Source organism: Lissotriton vulgaris, chromosome 2_1 (genome assembly GCF_964263255.1).
Source record: "Lissotriton vulgaris chromosome 2_1, aLisVul1.2, whole genome shotgun sequence".
Classification (NCBI taxonomy): domain Eukaryota; kingdom Metazoa; phylum Chordata; class Amphibia; order Caudata; family Salamandridae; genus Lissotriton; species Lissotriton vulgaris.
In genome coordinates, this window is record NC_141687.1 from 1303194246 (window position 1) to 1303214692 (window position 20447).

The window sequence follows — 20447 nt, forward strand, 5'->3', positions numbered from 1 at the left end:
TTGATGTACCAGAGGGTGGCATGGGTGAAACAGAGGGTGGCAGTGGTGAAACAGAGGGTGCTGGGAACCTGTGATGATGAACCAGACGTAGAAACATCATAGTCGCGACCGTTGCGAGCCGACAAGTTCGCAATTGCGAACTGGTACTAAACCCTCTCGAACTGGCAGAAACCCTTGCGAACACAAAAAAAAAATTTGCGAGAATTCGCGGATTTTGCGGATTGCGAGTTCGCAAATTCGCGAACGCCAGATTCGCAAAATTCGCCCATGCTTAAAAAGGACTCTGTCTCTTCCTTACTGCCCAGCGATGACACGGACAATGTCCTCTTCTTTTCTGTGCTGGCAGCTGACCCCCCCTTCCTATTATTCCCTCTCTTTCGGTCTTGCTCCTCACTTACTCAAAACCGTGACTTGAAGAAACACTTCACAACCTCTCTTTCCTTCTTTCATTTATTTGCTTCCCTGGGAAATGGATCCAAAAAAGAAAAACACTCTTGCGGGAAATGCCCTTTTTCTGACATTTTTCTATTCCAAAGTGCAGCCTCGAGATGGAGAGAAATAAAAGGTTTTAAATATGAAAAATACATACATAAATAAATAAAGCAAGACAGAGTGTTTGCAAAGTGGCCAGATTAGTTTTATTCACATCCAAACACATCAGCCTCACTAAACTTACTTTGCAGTGAAGCGCTACTTATCTTTTCTCGTTTTTCTTTGAACTGCATTGTTGTCCCCAGGTGGGGAAGTGCACCATTCTTGAATGTATTCCAATACCTGGTTGATGGGTGGATTGGAAAACAAAATGTGTACCTCTGTGTTTATGGATGTGGTCTTTTAAACCATACTGTTTACGTTTATTTAAGGTTATAAGCAATAGACATTGAAACGGTTCCCTTCAGGGCCCTGTAGTCATGTCTTTTTTAGGTAAAACCACTCGCTGATTTCTGAATAGTGAGTGAGAGATCGTTTAAGGTAACCATGTTGTTTCTGCTTACATTTCACATGTTTTCCTTAATCGTGCACTCCTCCGTCTTCCTCTTTTCTTAAGGCTGCAACGCAAAGAGGCTCGAGAATACTTCTGAGGGGGGCAGGGGGCGACATGTGTGAGCGTGGTTGCTTTTGTGGACAATCGGGGATGGGCAGAGAAGGAATAGGACTCTGTCTCTTCCTTACTGCCCAGAGAAGACACAGACAATGTCCTCTTCTTTTCTGTGCTGGCAGCTGACGCCCCCCTCTTCCTATAATTCCCTCTCTTTCTGTCTTGCTCTTCACTTACTGAAAACCATGACTTGAAGAAACTGTTCACAACCACTCTTTCCTTCTTTTATTTAGTTGCTTCCCTGTGAAATATGATCCAAAAAAGAAAACCAGCATTGGCATTGCCAGTAGGTCTCGCCTTTGGGACCTTATAGGTGTTTAGCCATGCAACAGTTAATGTTGTTGCAGTAAGGATATTGTGCGGCATAACTAAATACTTCTAAGGTCCCAAAGGCGAGACCTATTGGCTATGCTAATGCTTGTTTTATTTTGTCATGCATTTTTGCAAACCTTTATGATGCCTGGCTGTTATCAACCTAAAAAAAGATCTAAAAGCCAAAATATGTGTAGCCTCAAAAAATACACATTTCCATAGTTGTCCCTAGCAGGGAATGGATATATTTTTTGTATGGATGTGCAAGTGTCGTCATAAGAATTATAGCGGCAAGGCATGTTAGCGAGCTACAGGATAGAACAAATTTGAGTTTCATTAAACATTTTCTGCCAGTTCAGGCATGCATGATGGAAAACCGTACTAAAGTATATGTTAAACCGTAACGGGGGTCTAACAAAAACAGTTGAAATAGGTCTTGCTCGGAACCCCAAAAATCCTTAAAATGACACTGAGTAGAAAATGAGTCAGAGGTTGAGGCAGGTAGGGATAGATGTTTAGATAAAGAAAAAGGATAGACAGAGGTCAATTAGAGAGAAAATTAACTTTCCTATGGCCCCCTTTGAGCATGCCTTAAATCGTTGGTGGGATGTGTTCCTTGTTAAGGAGAAGACTTGCGTCAGTCGCAGTGAAATTAGCCAACAGCTGAAGTAGGCTGAGACATTATTCCATGCTGTGTGGGTGAAGGAAAATGTGAATGGCGCTATAAAAAAATGAAAAATATTTCCATACACTTGTGTGTGACTTAACCCTAGGCGTAGTTCGCGTAGTAGCGCTACGCGAAGTGCACTTAGCGTAGTGCGAACTGCACTTCGCGTAGTGAGAACTGCATAGTGCACTATGCAAAATGCTGTTGGCACTGATTGCGCAGTGCCGTATGCTTGTCCGCACTGTGCAATCAGTGCAAACCGAATCTTAAACAGTGCAAGCAGTCATTTCCTGCTGCTCAAGTATATTTTTTACTTGAGCGGCAGCTTTCTCAACGCGGACTGGTAGTTTCTCATCGCGAGCGTTCGCGAGCATACGCGACCACTCGCAATGGGAAACCTGTCCTCCCCACGTTGAGAATCTCACCAAGAGGTTTATTTTCTATGCTCGCGATCGGCAACTTGATGTGTCTGATCGCGAACAAGGAAAAAGTCTCGCCGGGATGTCATTTGGCTCGCTCCCGGTCGCCAACTTGCCGTTGAGGACCTCGAGCAAGCAAAAAAATGAACGCTGCACTACGCTATGCGTGTTTGCTCTGTGCTACGTGCAATTCGCATAGTGCGAAGTAGCTCAAACTTTGCAAACTACGCAAGCGTAGCGTAGTACTTCGCCCAGGGTTAGTGTGTGTGTGTATATATATATATATATATATATATATATATATATATATATATATATGTGTGTTTTTAAGCCCCGCTGTGCCCCTTAACTCTTTCACGGAAGCAGATAAATTTGCATATTTAGCGTGGAGCCATCGCTGCGCAAAGGGGACCCTTCCTGAAGTGCTCCAAGGTACAGTGGCATTTACCTGGACCGCCGTTAATCCCTAAGAAGCGGTGTATCTGTTGTCAACCGACAATCCATCACATACGGACAGACGTGGTCACGAAAACCGGCGTCTCCAGACGCGCTGCAAATAGGGACCAAGCGGCTGGAAGTGAGAACTTGGACACTGCTTATGGTCCAGCACAGTGCAGGGTTTCAACCTAAATCTCATTCCAAATCAGCCCCTTACTGGAAGCAATCAAAAATCAGGGCTGACAGAGACACTCACTTGCACACACGAACAAACTGCATTCTGGATGTTGCAGTCCTTGAACACTGAACAGCATGAGTGTCTATGGGTGTGATGCGGTTCAGGTGGGCCAACCTTCAAAAGCGGAAACTAAACGGACTTCCTGCACCCAAGACATCTGAAGACGTAAACCGCTGAAACGCGTGATGCCAATTTTAAATAAATGGGTTTTTTTTTAGCCCCGCTGTGTCCCCCTTATCTCTTTCATGGATGCAGATAAATTTGTATATATATATATATATGTCACTGAAAATGTTACTATATAGTTAGGTCTGATAATATCTTACTTTACATTAACAAAACTTTAGAAAATCACTGAAAATACGAAAGGTTTAAATTGCCATTCATATAACGTAACCTATTAATTTAAAAAAACGGAAATTCTCCAATTATAGTTTCCTGAGCTTACTATAACTTGTGACCCCGTCATGAACTGCTTATTACCGCCTATTTTACATCATGCATTACATGTTCAATAATAATATTTATGGCAACGTTTTTTCCGGTAAATCTATGAAAGATCGAGTCTCTCTGAATTTTTCTAAGCCGTCTGAGCTACAGTGTTGTTTTTTTCCCAATCCGACTTGTACTAAACCAATTCATGTTACAAGCATGGTGTATAGATGCAAAAATGCATTGATGCTGACTGCCAGGCACTAAATAAATCATTTCATGCACCTGCATATTCTTGAGTGCCCACTTTATTCTTTTGCTGATTAAAAAAATATAAATGTGTGTGTAAGTATATAATACATGTCATTTTAGTATAAACATTAGCATGCCTTCTGCTGTGCAAAAGGCTTGTTGCCCTGTTATTGCCACATGTTTGATAAGCTGAGCTGTTTAGCAGGTCACTGTTCGCATGCATTTGGCTGCCATTTGTTGTTATTCCAACTACCTACTGTGGGCAAACAGTCTTAAACTGGGCCATCAACAGGCACTCTGCTGTTGACCTGCATGCAGAGTGCTTGCCAGGATTTACATATTGGGTGTGCCAAGTGTCTATGTTCTGGAGTCCTCACTAGTGGGTGCCTCTTCTCTGTGACTACCTTCTTCTCCTGATGGATTTATCATGATGGAAGTTGAGAAGAATCCTGCTCATGCACCTTGTGTTTTTCAGCAGCTGGAAAGTCTTTTTTCTCTGAATGTTTATTCTGCTGTCAAGATAGATGTTGGTGTCCTTGAAGATGGAGGAGGTATTCTGGAAAGGGGCGACCAACTTGGTCCCCCCGAACGTATGGCTGAGTGCCTCGATCCCCCCGGGAAGCCATTTTTGGGCGGGAGGCGCGTCTCGGCTGGTATGCCCGAAGCGGCGTAGCCGGGGCGCGCCTGTTCCCGCCCTAGAGTGGGCTGGCCTAGACACTGACGCAGCCAGCCACGCCCTCGGGGCAGGCAGGGGCGGGTATACGCCCGCCCTGAAGACGGATAAAAAGGGACGCAAGACCAGAAGACGGCCTCTTGTTCTTGTGCTCTGAAGCTGCACCTCCTCGCTGCACGTGAGCTCGGGACAGAACGAAGAGCCAATTTTGAGCGTTTTAATCTTTCTTTTTGTCTTCTAGATACTTCGTTTGAAAAATGCCTAAGAAAGGCGCGAAGAGAATGTCGACTGACCAGATGGTTCGGGTTCTCATGAAAGAAATGTCCGAGATAAAGAAGCAGTTGGCGGGGCGAGACGGTGAGGAGGGATCGGGGCGTCCACCGGCAGGAGGGAGGCCTAAGAGGCCGAGAAGGGGGCCGGTCGGGGGAGACGTCCCGGTTCCCTGTTCCCCGCTCGAGCCGCCAGCCCCGGTACCGGCCCCGGTACCACAGGAAGGGAATCCGATTCCGGTCGTAGTCACCCCGACATCCGCTGAGGATATGCCTCCCGAGTTGGCGGCACAGTTAGCAGCGTGGTTGGGGGACAGTAGCGAGGGCGCCACGGCTGCCGAAGCGCAAGCACTAATGAAACAGTTGCGCGAGAAACGTGATACAGCCAAGGTGCCCGCGCCGGATGCGGTGATAGTCAAGCCACGAGGGGCGGAAGTAGCGTCTGGTGCAGGTAAGCGGCCATTGCCGATCGCAAGGGATGAGTCAACACCCTCTCGTAGAGAAAAATTGGGGCAACATGTTCCTTTGGCAATAAAGGAAAAGATTTGGGCGGGGGAATACGTAAACATTTTCTCCCTGCTCGTTGATCATTATGAGGTTGAAACTGTTAAGGGTCAAAAGGATCTGATGCATCCGAGTGTTTGGCGCGCAAAAATGGCCGCCTTTAAAGTGAATGAGAATATTGGCAACTGGGGTAATGCTTGGGGAGTTTTTACGTCAATTTTGGGGGAACGTAGGCCTGAATTGCTCCCTGAATTTCCAGTATATCAGTCACGAATTATGGGGTACTCGACATCGCACCAAGGTAACCAATGGTTCTGTTATGACAACCTTTTCAGGAAAGCGATGGAGCATAACAAAAGTTTAACCTGGGACTGTTACGATTCTTTGACATGGAATAAAATGAAAGAGTCGGGGATGTTGAAAGTGCCGTTGGTGGGGAGTACTGTTGGTGAGTCCTCCCGCCAAAATGGGGGGACGCCCTTTCGGTCGGGTACGGGTACAGACGATTATCCGAGACCCGCCGGCAATACAGGGAAGAGGGGTTTCTGTTTCAATTTCAACAAAAGTAAATGTACTAGGCCCCCGGGATCTTGTAAATTCAAACACGAATGTAGTGGTTGTGGGGCACCCCATCCTGAGTCCTCGTGCAGAGCCAAATCGGGTGAAAATGGGGGTAGAGGAGGCGCCAAACAGGTCTAATATAGTCCGAGGGGCGCCTTTACCAACCCCGATTGATACCCTGGCGATGATTCCCTGGCTCAGCGAATACCCATATCGTACTTCTGCTGGGGTGCTACGAAACGGTTTTTCATATGGTTTCCGCATCCCGGTGGGGGACTTTCAGGGTGTCGGGACGTGCAAAAACCAGCTTTCCGTCTTGCAGCATACGACTGTGGTGCAGGATAAGATCCGGAAAGAGGTTACCCGAGGTCGGGTTGCCGGCCCGTTTAGTGTTCCCCCGGTACAGAATTTTGTTTGTTCTCCTTTAGGGGTGGTCCCCAAGAAGGACCCAGGTGAGTTTCGATTGATTCACAATTTATCAGCTCCTCATGGCCTTTCTGTAAACGACGCAATTGATCCAGAGATATGTTCGGTGCGGTACGCATCATTCGATGAGGCCGTAGCCATTTTGAATCGCCTGGGGCCCGGGGCGCTGATGGCGAAATCAGATATCGAGTCAGCGTTCCGTTTGCTCCCGGTATACCCGGAAGACCAACGTCTTTTGGGATTCATGTTTCAAGGTTCGTATTACATGGATAGGTGTATGCCGATGGGGTGCTCTATATCTTGTGCATATTTCGAGAAATTCAGTAGTTTTCTACAATGGGTTTACACGAAGAAAACGGGTTTTCGAAATGTGATGCATTACCTCGATGACTTTCTGTTCCTTGGGGCCGCTGGGGATGATGAATGTGCCCGGGCCTTGAATGAATTTTGTGTTTTAATGAATCAATTTGGCGTGCCATTGGCGCCAGGTAAAACTGTGGGTCCCACGACTTGCCTCGAGTTTCTCGGGATCGAGTTGGACTCTAGTGAGGGTTGTTTTCGTTTACCAGCTGCCAAAGTATCGAAATTCAGGGCAGCCCTGCAAATGTGTATTACTGCATCTAAAGTTACGCTGCATCAATTGCAGCAATTGGTGGGGAAGTTGAATTTTGCCCTAAGGGTGATCCCAATGGCCCGCCCCTTTTCCCGTTCGATTGCCCAGGCGATGGTCGGCCTAAAGGAGGGTCATCATCGCACAAGACTATCGGCTGAGGTCCGCCAAGATATGCGTATTTGGTTAGCATTTTTGGCGGATTTCAATGGTCGAGTCGTCTGGAACAAACCAGCCTTGTCCTCTAAAGAGCTTGGTCTATGGACGGATTCAGCGGGAAGCATGGGCTTTGGCGCCATCTTCGGCACAAAATGGTCGGCACAAAGGTGGCCAACATGGTGGCATGAAGAGGGGCTGACGAGTAATATTGCTTTCCTTGAACTGTTTCCCATTTTGGTGGCCCTCAGAACCTGGCCCGATGGATTCAAAAATCACTCTGTCATATTTTGGTCTGACAATATGACCGTTGTAGAATGCATCAATAGTCAGGCAGCACGTTGTAAAATGATTTTAAGGCTGCTTAAAGAAATTGTCTTACTATGTATGCAACTGAACGTGGTATTCAGAGCGAAACATGTCCCAGGGGTGATGAATCAGGCGGCTGATGCACTGTCTCGTTTTCATTTCTTTCATGAGAACCCGAACCATCTGGTCAGTCGACATTCTCTTCGCGCCTTTCTTAGGCATTTTTCAAACGAAGTATCTAGAAGACAAAAAGAAAGATTAAAACGCTCAAAATTGGCTCTTCGTTCTGTCCCGAGCTCACGTGCAGCGAGGAGGTGCAGCTTCAGAGCACAAGAACAAGAGGCCGTCTTCTGGTCTTGCGTCCCTTTTTATCCGTCTTCAGGGCGGGCGTATACCCGCCCCTGCCTGCCCCGAGGGCGTGGCTGGCTGCGTCAGTGTCTAGGCCAGCCCACTCTAGGGCGGGAACAGGCGCGCCCCGGCTACGCCGCTTCGGGCATACCAGCCGAGACGCGCCTCCCGCCCAAAAATGGCTTCCCGGGGGGATCGAGGCACTCAGCCATACGTTCGGGGGGACCAAGTTGGTCGCCCCTTTCCATCCGACTTGTACTAAACCAATTCATGTTACAAGCATGGTGTATAGATGCAAAAATGCATTGATGCTGACTGCCAGGCACTAAATAAATCATTTCATGCACCTGCATATTCTTGAGTGCCCACTTTATTCTTTTGCTGATTAAAAAAATATAAATGTGTGTGTAAGTATATAATACATGTCATTTTAGTATAAACATTAGCATGCCTTCTGCTGTGCAAAAGGCTTGTTGCCCTGTTATTGCCACATGTTTGATAAGCTGAGCTGTTTAGCAGGTCACTGTTCGCATGCATTTGGCTGCCATTTGTTGTTATTCCAACTACCTACTGTGGGCAAACAGTCTTAAACTGGGCCATCAACAGGCACTCTGCTGTTGACCTGCATGCAGAGTGCTTGCCAGGATTTACATATTGGGTGTGCCAAGTGTCTATGTTCTGGAGTCCTCACTAGTGGGTGCCTCTTCTCTGTGACTACCTTCTTCTCCTGATGGATTTATCATGATGGAAGTTGAGAAGAATCCTGCTCATGCACCTTGTGTTTTTCAGCAGCTGGAAAGTCTTTTTTCTCTGAATGTTTATTCTGCTGTCAAGATAGATGTTGGTGTCCTTGAAGATGGAGGAGGTATTCTTACTCCTGGTCCCTTGTTCTAACTGTGTGGGGGAGCAAATGAAGGTTATGAACCGCATAAGGAACAGAGGGGGCTCTGCTCTCTTCCTATGCAAGGACTCCTTCCATGGCCAAGATCAGTGGCATGGATCACAGGGGTCTTTGATTCTTACAGACTTTGCATAGATCCTTGAGACACAAAGTAGTCCGAATCAGTTTTTTTCAACTGGAGAAATTGTTACATTTGCCATATTTTATCAATGAAAAACAGAGGTCTAATGGGAGGCATATCATTAAACTTGTCGTATGATTATTGCAATCCCCACTGTTCTGGTAATTTACTGCCGTGCCATCTGATTCGATATGCAAGTTGCAATTGATCCAAAAATTATCCCTGAAACAGATTTTTCATCTACGTAAATGGTATTGCTTTACAGCTTCTAGGTCAGGGCTGCATGGGCTTCCACTAAGCTTGTGGACAATCTAACATACTTAGAAGTTTGAATCAAACTCTGCTGGTCATGTTCCCTTCTAAGGACTCCTCGAAATTGGGAAGACACTGTATACTTCTTACTTCCAAAGTATGGATAACTCTTCTTCTGACACTAAGTTCATAAACCTATTTAGAAAGCTTGAAAAAGCAATCACAAAGCTATCTCTTTTGAGTTCTGCAGCTGAGATTTCCTCAAATGAACTATAGGTACTTGAACCAGTGCTTAGCAGTGGTAGCTTTATCATTGGATTGCCGTGTTATCTTGGGCATACTGAACAGGTTCAGGCCTCACATTCTTCCACCTACCAATGAGTACATTCAGATTTAAGCATTGAAGAGCAAAGATAGCTCAGCTGAAGTGGAATGGTGAATCAACTGAGAGCGCAAATTAAAAAAACGATGACGGTCATTGCTCTGGTCAGTCCTCGGGCCCAGCCTGTCTGACGTATATTGTCATTGTTGTCAGTGAAACTTTATTATTGAGTGAATTTGTGAGTTGGGGGTACAGAGGCTCAGCTTCTTCGTGGATGGTAGGAATGGCAGCATTTTGCAATGGAAAGCCCATTTTTAGTTTTGCTGGTATTCAGGACTCTGTGTACTGTGACACTGCTATTCAATGTCACAGTATGTGTGCCTATTTCCCAGACCACGTCATGTAAAATTGGATGAAGATCCCAAATGGAAGCTCAAATGACAAACATTTTCATCTAGAAAGGTCCTCAGACTTTTCTCTTCCTACACCAGGAGGAGAAGCTGTTCCCAGATTTGGAAAACGGGGTGTTTCCTCATTTCCACATTGGGTGATTCTGAGAGGGGCCTTGGAGTGACTGAGCGGGGGCGTTTTGTTGGCCAAGACGCAACTTCTTACTTTTAACATGAGTGTCTCAGGGAAAGGTTACATAGTAGGGTTAAAAGGTTACTATTGAAGATGGGAGTTGGGTATTGGTCCGCTTTCTAACAGCATTAGTCGTAGGGCATCCACCAATCATTGGTGAATGAACAGGATAAAATGGTATCTTGTCATTGAATCTTCAAAAGGTCCTGGCAGAACATCTGAAAAAAGGAATGACCCTCCTTTACTCTAGGTATAGGCACTTGAAGTACTCTTCTTCCTCTACTCGCACCGAGGCACAGAAAATCTCCACGGTTCATCTGGCTAATCTCTTGTTTACTTCCTCTGGTGCGCAAAAGCCAGGACGAGGGCTTTAGCAGGAATCAGGGGCAGGGAGGTCCTACTCTTTTTTTTTCTAGTTTTTGTTATTAGAAGAAGTGAGTACACAACAGACAGTTGTCTGACGTCCTGGTAGCTGATACTTTATCTCGCAGCACAATACGTCCTTGGTAGATCAAACCGTTTTCTTTTAACATTGTGAAACAGTTGGTTTATACAGCAGTTAGATGCAGTGCTTAATTTGAGCCTGTGGTTTCCTGTGCTCTGCACCAGCACTTATTCGTCAACACCAGAGCTTATCACAGTTTCCCACACGGTGGTGCTGTCTGGCTAATTTAGAGATGAGCACAGTAACAGTTAATTATCAGTTCAATATACGTTAAAAATGACTATTACCTGCTGCCCAAACAATTATTCTACTTAGTGGCCCTGAGATAGTGCGAATTGTCACAGAGTGTGATTGTAAGTAGTTGTTTTGTTACTCTCATTGGCAGCATAGCAGGGGCAATGTGTGATGCAAGATGCAGTGACCAACCCGACAACAGCCCTGACTGGCACTTGTTTGCTTTACAACTTAAGCACTGAAGAGAGGGAAATATTCCCACCATGATAGGTGGATGGAGAACCTCTGTTACGATAGATTGGTTCTTCCTAGGGAGATCTGTCTCCCTCATGGGGCTGTGACTGGGGTCCCCAGACTACTACTGAGAACAGGGGCTGGCTTTAGCGCTGATGGCGCCTAGTGCGACAATCATTTTTGGCGCCCTCACATCCCATGACGGCCTCCTTGGATTCTCTGGCTACCACTGGTCAAATGTGCCCCTCGTCTCTCAAAGCATAAGTTTTTGCTAAACACAGCGCCCTCCATTGGTCAGCGCCCACTGCTGCCACACCGGTCGCACTGCCCTAAAGCTAGGCCTTGCTAAGAAGTTTGAAAGCAGTGGAGTGTTCCAAAGATCTGTCCCAGACCGCATGGCCTCTGTCAAGCAGAGCAGTTCGCTGGTAACATTTCCTTATGGTCTTTTTCTGGTATAAGGGTGCCATCTGGTGTCCATTTCTAGGTAATGTACAGAGACTAACAGTGGTGAGTTTTAAAAAACCATTATTCCTATGGATATTTGTGACAATTTTGCCTCAACTTTAAAACGTCATAACCTTGATTCCCTAATTGCATTTAATTTATTTTTTGTGTTTACATTATTCATGTTTATTTAAAATTGGGTTAGGAATCCTATTGTATTGTACTCTTATCTTTATTGTCATGTGCTAATGCTTGAACTCAAATTCATTCCTCTGGAGGAATTGCCTGTACAATAACGACCAGGGGCCAAGCAGAGTTACTGATTGTACTGTGCTGTGACCGAACTGATACAATTTGCAAAAATGTGTTTAATCAAATCATTATCGATTCCCAAAGTCTTATTTTTATTTTGCAGTTGTTTGTTGGTCTTGGGTTTCCCTACGAAGGCCCTGCTCCTCTTGAAGCTATTGCCAATGGATGTGCATTTTTAAATCCCAAATTTTGGCCTCCAAAAAGCAGCAAAAACACAGATTTTTTTAAAGGCAAACCAACCCTGCGCGAGGTAAGCAAAACCTTATGTCTATTTCCAACCTGTGAACCTCACAGCTTGTGCTCCATGGTGTGTTTCAGGTGGTGTTTGTTGAGCATATTAAACCTGGTTCAGTATAAGGAAATGCCAACGTAAGTAGTCAAGACCAGTGTAAAGCTACGCTATGACCAAAACAGAAACCCTTTCTGCAATCTCTTAATGTAAACTTTCCCTGGCGTCAAGAACTCGCCGTCCAGAAAGCTGATTCAGAGTGGCTGTTTTATGCAGTTTCCAGCCAAGTTCATTTTTAGAACCTGTTTCATTGACACTGATGTAAACAAAACCAGGAGAAAAAGGGGTATAATGCATCTTTCTCTTGAAGTGCAGGTGAATATTGCCAATGTTAGACTTTACAGTGCTGTAAATCCGATCTCGTTGATACACTAGTAACAATATTTTTTTTGGTACACGCTTTCTTTCTTGCTTTACAAACTGTTTCGAACACATTTTGTTTCACCACATTTTCACTTCAAAGTATTAAGTCTAAGCCCAGTTCAACGCATCAAATATGCGGAAATGTGATTTCACCTGCAGTATCAATAGAAACGCAGGGTCCTTGTAACCTTTGCAATGCAGTAGGGGCCTCAGCCCTTCAGGGACACCCATTCAGCACAAGACAAATGAATATCCTTGGAATACATTCTGCAGTGGGCCCCTATCGTTTTGCATTACTTCACAGGTGCCCACTGATGGATTTTTATTTTTCAACGGACTCTTGAATTGAAGTTTCGTAATTGCCAAATTTTCAAAAGCCACCCTCAGAATATGATCCCATTTTAAGGTCTTTGCAATACCAACTATTTTAATATACTCATTCCATTAGTAGAAATGCTCTTTCAAACCAGAACAAAAGTCATATCACGTTCTGCTATATAGCTTTATAGCTCAGCGCTACACGCCATTAAAGGCCCGCTCCAGAGTTAAAGGCCCAAGCCAAAGGCGATTGCCTTTAAAAAGGGAGCTGACCGTTAACGGGCTAGGATAGGCCAGCTGCTGGCTGTAAATCTATTCGAGATTCTGCCTTAAGAGGGCAGAAAGTTGTAAGCAGTATTTTGGAAAACAGAGTCCGTTAGGAGCTCGAGGGGGCTGAAATTCCCTATGTCTCCGAAGCCTTTGTTCACAGCTTTTGCTGTGAAGGTTCTACACTTAACGACCCGCAACAGCCATTTGGAGGGCCACAGCTGTTAGCTGTCGCACATTCACAGCAAGAGCTGTGAAAGGGGGCCGAAGTCATCCCTTGGTTCTTCCATGCTTGACTGAACTACTGCTTTGTGTAGTTCAGCCAAGCCAGTGAGACCCAGGTGCCGAGCAGCATTGGTTTCAGAGTAAACATCTGAAAATCCTTGCTGGTACTATCAAAGCAGAATATGTTCACAGAGAGCATTCTGCATATGGGGGTTTGTTAGAATCCTTTGAGGCAGTCACTTGGGCCTACTTCGTGGCTCTTGGCTTTTTTTGCCCCTTGCTGTCCCTGGGCCCTCTACTATAGATACAGAAAAACTGGTCCAAATACTACCTTTTTCAGCTTTTGACTCACTAGTAGCTCTGGTTGAGCAGTCCAAGGCTCTTCGAGGGGGAGGTAGGTGCAAGGCTTACACATGTGCAAGTCTCAAAGTGCAAATAGTAACCGCAATAAGATTATTGTTCAGTCAAATGCTTGATTTTATGACAAAAGTATTTCAATGTAAGCCCACAAAGCATAGAGGTAACTCACTTAAATAATATCCACTGTCTCTTGAGGTCTGTGCTCTCATTCTGGTGGATATCATTTGAGTCCCTCTGTCACTTTCTTGTGAGGACAGTTATTTCCATTCAGTTAAATAAAGTTTATTGCATGATTTGTTAAAACCCTTGCAACAGGGGCGGCCTAAGGCATGTGCAAGCTGTGCACCTGCACAGGGCCACCAAATCCCTGGGGCCACCACACCAATATATATCCTTAATATAATAATCCTCTGAGGATGGATACCTATTTGTGTGGTGGCCCCTGGCAGGGATTTGGTGGCCTCCGGCTCCGTTCCACTTCCAAACCCCCCTGACCCACCCCCCTTTTCACTGGCCTCCACGCTCTGCCCCGCCCAGATCCCCTCTTCCGGGCCCCCTACCTACGCTCCCTGTCCAGGGCCACCATGAGCCTAGAGCCACCCCTGCTTGCATCGCTCCACAAAATTAAAATCATTATAATATATAAAATTGATAATTTGATCCACAATTTTTACAGTATTATTAAGACATCCATCATCATGTCATACTTAAACTCTGTTATGAATGCACTATTCGTAGGACCTATAATTGTGTTGCAGTAAGGAGACGGCAGTCCTAATTAAAATAGACATCTAAGTCCCAGGCCGACAGCCTGTGCTCCTCTCCCTTTCCAATGGCATTTTTGTTATCCAAAGCTGTCCGTAAGCATAGCCAAATCGCAGGTGATGATGGTTCGGAGCAGGCTAGTGCAAATAGGCAGGAGGTCTAGGTCTCAGGCCGAGTATCCAATAAGCATCTCGCCTCATATCTTTTTTACAAAGCAATCCATGAACCTGATCAAGGCGCAATTTGAGATGGTATTCCAAGGGTCGAAACAGGCCAGCACTGCACCTCTGCAAGATCTGACACCCTTGTCGATCCAGCCCCTTTGTAGTAGAGCCTTTCTATATTCTAGGAGGTTGGGGCACAAACAGCACATGCAAAATCTCTTCCCTATGTTGGCCACAGAGCCTGCACGTTTCCTGTGCACATTCTCTTTTTCATTTAGGGAGATGGCAATTCATTAGAATTACCCCCATTCTCAGTTTTGAAAAACCAAGCTTAGTGAATGCGTTGAAGGTAAGTGTTCGATAGCTCTGGGATTTCAACTGTGAATAGGTGCAAAGGGTCATCCAACCGTGACTCCTTGCTGAGAGGCTGGCCCTGTCTTCTACTGAAGAGAGTCGTTTCGCACTGTTTTACTATCCTCTTGTATTCCTGTTGGCTTGCGTGTAAGTCCCAGAGCTCGCTCAGGCCAAGAGTGCTAAGGCCGCAGGACATATAGCGATGCCCCTCTGGCCATCAGCTCTACCCATAAATGATGAGGCAGGCTGCTCTCCGTTGACGCCCTCAGCTTTTGGCATCTTAATGAAAAAAGTCGCCATTCGGCCCAATGACTGTATGCAGATGCTGAATTAAAGCCTGATTTGTGCTGGTAAAGTGAATGGAGGTAGCTGGAAGTTATTGCTATTCGATAGTGGAGGTGACTTTTAGTTGTGCACCATGCTAGTCACCACTCAACAAAGTCGAAGTTTGACCTTGTGTCAACTTCATCAGCACTACGCACTAAGTTTATGGAAGTCCCCCAAAGACCTGCTGGCCTCGGAACAGTCTTACTCAAACTGTTATCAGCCAGCAAGTGCAAAAGGACCAAGACACATTTCTGCGGACTCTGTTCTCATGACACTGAGTGTCCGCACATCTCCAGTTTTTCACTGATGACACTTCCGGCCTTCTCTGTCTTCGGACAGACCATTGTGAGAGGGGGACATCCTTCTCCATGGTCCCTCGCAATTGGTAAGTGTTCCTCAGAAAAGCCTGGGTATGATGATCCAAGGCAACGGCGAGCCTTCAGGGTGGCTCGCTCCTGGCACAGAGGTGTCACTGATTTCCTCCATTCAAAGTCCACATCCGTTACTTCACTGTGGCCCCCACCTGGCATACCAGGGTGACTGACTGGCTCTGCACAATGGCGATGGCTTTTACTTCGCAGTGGCACCTCCTGGCACATGGGTGTTGCCGATTTGTCTTTGCAGACGTCGACCAGACCAGGCACTTCACATTACTTTCACCAGGATGCCCTTAGTAGGATACCTGCTGGGCTTCGCTCTCCTCCTCATGGGGCCTACGGGTCGTGGCAACCAGGCAGATGGCTTGTGCTCCAGGCTGAGAGCAAGAGGTCTTAACTTTAAGTGAGAGCTCCCCACCAAGCAGGAACACTAGCAGAGCTTTCTCATAGTCCTGGTTATAGCAGCTAGAACTCTTTGTGGTAGTCTCTCCTGTTGAAGAGTGCTGTTAAACAAAGTGTGGGACTCATGGTCTCCCCATTTTAGTCCAAATCCAGTGATTCCACTTCTCCTGTCTGGGTGTTGCAGTCCTCACCTCCTCAAGCTTCTACAGGCCCCGAGCTTCCAAAATGGAAATCATCGAACTCCCTGTTATGTACCATATACTGTCGCACATACGTCCCAGTAGGCACACGCAAGTATCACTCGCTGGTCGGCGATGCACTCAATTAGTGTAAATCAAGGATGAGTTAACTACTTAGCCACAGAACTTTTATTAATGGGCCAGTAGGCACTGCTCCTGTGACACAGAAAAAGCCTGTTCACACTACTGATCACTACTAAACACAAAACAAGTATGCTGCCACAATTGTGCTTGTGTGACTTAATTCCATGTTGGAGCAGTAGCTGTCTGCTTCTTTGAGGGTTGTGCTTGGTGCGCTCCTCTTTGTTTAACCAGGCATCATTACCATCAGACGGGCTTAGGTAAAGGTTCTCCAAGACCCGAAAATCAGTATCAGGGATCCTGATACAAATGCAGCTGGGGCTGTAAGGGCAGGGCCTTCTAACAAAGTCACTCTACAGAAATGGACTCTAAATTCCTTAGAGTAGCTGTTTCAACCATTCGAGCTTTCCTATTTCTGGTAGGTGGCAGGAGGTGTAGAAATGTTGTGTGCTATATACTATATCTTAATGTGAGCTGTGTTTTAAGCCTTCCCTCAAATACAAGGGAAGGTCTACTTCAATGTGTTTCCTCCCACTGCTGCATACAACTTTGTCTCTGTCCTCTTGAGCAAGTGGCTGTATTCTGCTTGTGCACAAAGGGCACTGATGCCCAAACAGTTCTCTCCTTCAGAAGCCCGGACATTTTTTTTTAAATTACCCCAGTTTTGACATTCCGAGGGCTCAGCTACACTGTAACCTGGCCCTATGCCCATGTCCATATCTGAATGGGCATTGAAACCATTCTAAAATGGCTGCCTCTGCATGCATAGGTGGTCATCTTAGAATGGGATTCTAGCCCATTAATGTATGGAGGCCAATGCATTTGCATTCTTGCACATATTCGAACAGCTATCTTTTAATGTTTTTGTAAAAGTTTATTACAAAAACATTGAATGTCATCCACCTGTGTGCGCTCACACGTCAACGCACTGGCAGCGGTTTTTAAAATGTTTTTGTAAAAAAAATGTATCCGAAAAGATTTTTAAAAATCATTGTATTGGTAAAAACCAATAAGCTGTTAGTTAACACTGTGTAACACATAGGTCTGTCCACTAATACTGCTTGATTTTAAAAAATAGGCAACATTTACAAACTTTGTCCGAGCATTTGTTTGTAGTTTTTGTTTTGTGACGTTTTGTCTTCACAGATGTCTACAGAGATGCGAGAGAAATATTTCACCTAATAACCCTAGTGAATCACCTTTTTGAGGCTTGGAATGACCATGTTAAACCAAACAGATTGTCATCTTGATTTCTCCTTCTCGGAAGTCTGTTCACACCGTTTGTGTTCATGGGCAAGCTTGACACCCTATTATTTATGAGTCCCACACTTTGTTTAGAAGCCTGCCTCCTCATTTATGGGTAGAGCTGATGGCCAGAGGGGCGTAGCTATCTGTCCTGCGGCCTTAGCACTCTTGGCCTGAGCCAGCTCTGGAACTTGCACGCAAGCCAACAGGAATACAAGAGGATAGTAAAACCGTGTGAAACGACTCTTCGGTAGAAGACAGGGCCAGTCTCTCAGCATGGAGTCACGGTTGGATGACCCTTTGCACCTATGCACAGATGAAATCCCAGAGCTATCGAACACTTACCTTCAACGCATGCACTAAGCTTGGTTTTTGCAAAACTGAGAATGGGGGTAATTCTAATGAATTGCCATCTCCCTAAATGAAAAAGAGAATGCGCACAGGAAACGTGCAGGCTCTGTGGCCAACATAGGGAAGACATTTTGCATGGGCTGTTTGTGCTACAACCTCCTAGGATATAGAAAGGCTCTACTACAAAGGGGCTGTATCGACAAGGGTGTCAGATCTGGAAGAGGTGCAGTGCTGGCCTGTTTCGACCCTCGGAATACCATCTCAAATTGCGCCTTGATCAGGTTCATGGCTTGCTTTGTAAAAAAGATAGGAGGCGAGATGTTTATTGGATACTCGGCCTGAGACCTAGACCTCCTGCCTATTTGCACTAGCCTGCTCCGAACTATCTTCACCTGCGATTTGGCTATGCTTTACCCTATTATTTATACATGTCAAAAACAAACAAACCTTTTAACGGGCTCCTGGGGATCACAGTGGCTACCAGGCAGTATCTTGTCTCTGTACTATTACTCACCACTGGTTCCCCAGGGCTCCCCAAAACTACAGCACTCAAATTATGGCTGGTTATTCACTTTGGGCACTTTACTCTCCAGAACTCTTACATTAGGAGTCTGTAGGAGTTAAAAACTCAAGCTCAGCATGAAGCACACAATATACTCAATATCCTGAGAATGCCATATCTTAAAAGAAGATTAAGGCCTTTATTAACAGATAACTAGAAAGGGTGCTTAGAATTATGTTACACAGAAACAAACTCAGTTTGCTAGTGTTTTCTTGGGTCAAGATGGGACTCCTGACATGTTTTTATAGAACTTATGCTATGGTGGCTCCCTCAGTGGGAACATAGAATTAGGTCCTCATTATGCTATTATATAACGAGGTGCCCACCTTGTGTTCCCACTGTGGATAGCCACGTCTCCAGTCCAAACTGAGAACAGGGTGTTTAGACTTATCCTGCTACAGTGTGTTCCAGCATTCAAGCAATACTCCCAGCTCTTGAGAAAGAGAGATGGTGTTCAATGCCTTTTTGAAATAGCGGTGGAGGATTTTCCTGATGTCTAGCCTGAAGTATGAGTTAATAACTCAAAGAACACATGAAGCCTATACCAACCACGTCATGTTTTCTTAAGAAGCATTCAGTTTTGAAGGACATGTTTGATCATTATCTAGTTTACACCACTAGGCCTAACCTGGAAACCAATTTCCAGGTTAGGCCAGTTTGAAATTATCAGGTTGGGGATGACATTTGCAGGTTCCTAGGTAAAACTCAGTACCCCATGGCATTGGAGGATTGCGGGTATTCATTGAATTAGTGAAAAAGTATACCTGAGAAAGTAGACAATATGAATTTCTCTTACCACCTACCAGATAGTTCTAGCGCAAAAGGAGGACCTGAACAGGGAAAGAAGCAGTTTCTCATATCCACAATGGTTCAAGGACTACTGGCCAGGAAAGTCACCGTCCTGTTTATCTTTGCATGCTGTTCCAGTGGACACCCAAACAGATGTGTTTAATACAATAAAACAAAGACAACTGGTTCTCCTCTGGGATGCTGACAAAGATTCCTATATTCATTGACTTTTTAAACACTAAAAATGCTAAGTGCTCATTTGCATCATCGAATCACACTCTGGTCATTCTGGTGTCCATCTGTGTTTTAGGTGTCCTAGTGACAACACAAAATAAAAAAATGTGTGCTGAAACATTCAAGTTTATCGGCATAGATTAATATTATTTCTCATTGCAGCTAACATCCCAGCATCCTTACGCTGAAGTTTACATCGGGAAGCCATATGTTTGGACTGTGAATATCAACGATCCAATAGAAGTGGAAAAGGCAGTAAAGGCAATACTGAATGAACGGGTAAGTAGGATACATATATTCGACCTTTCCAGTGACACGAGATATTCATTTTAATGCTTCTGGCTGAAAATCCCGTGAAAATGTCAGTCTCAGAAATCAAAGCTGACAAAACTGCTGATCAGATAATGTACTTAATAAACTGTGTTCATGTTGAACAATTAAGAGGAATAACCAATGACAAATTGTCATGTAGTGGAATATGTCTAGCAAAGCAGGAGAATTGGGGTGGGTGCGCCTTCATGGCGAATCTTCATGCTAAGTAATCGATAGGGCAAAACATCCTAATTGATTAATATCACTAGTGGTGGATTACAAGGCAGCAGACCTGGAGAGAACCGCAACATTTGTAGAAGAGGGAAACATCATTGGAATGTTGGTTTTTACAGTGCGGGATGTCCAGTTGGCCCCTTTCTTTCATCCCATTCATTCCAAAGTCAATGGAGTTTACAACGCTCCGTCCATCTTCACTCACAGAGTTCTAATGTAGCTGTCAAACTGCTGCTTTGTTAATCTGGAGACAACTTCAGTGATTTGCATACTGTGTCATCCATAGTGTGGCCCAAATTCTTATAATGTTCAACTAATCGCACTCACTTGGTCTCACTCTTAATAACTATGATATTATAAGATCCTGCTCTTCACTTACTGTATGGTTTGACAAACATATATTTTGTTACTGGAACACCATATTGCATAGATGATAGATCTGATATCCTGGTAAAGTTTCACCGTAATCTGAGTAATTGTCCCTACGTGAGTTTGTCCCTTAAGGTTCTCAGGTGATGGCTTTTATACATTAGCAATGATTTCCCATCTGTCAGTTTGCAAGATAATGTGGTAAGAAGTTGTTGTCTAAGACTTAGACAGTGAGGTCTAGGAAGGAAATCTCCTTCAGG

General features: G+C 45.0%; 1 protein-coding gene across 2 annotated transcripts in view; it reads left to right on the plus strand.

The window, feature by feature from the left end:
* Nucleotides 1-20447, plus strand: part of MGAT5 (alpha-1,6-mannosylglycoprotein 6-beta-N-acetylglucosaminyltransferase) — a 752885-nt gene that overhangs the window by 671161 nt on the left and 61277 nt on the right. For both annotated transcript variants that reach the window (XM_086957066.1, XM_086957067.1), the window contains exons 13-14: nt 11664-11810; nt 19435-19551. In XM_086957066.1, coding sequence (XP_086813192.1) covers nt 11664-11810; nt 19435-19551 — 264 coding nt within the window. The remainder of the gene's footprint in view (nt 1-11663; nt 11811-19434; nt 19552-20447) is intronic.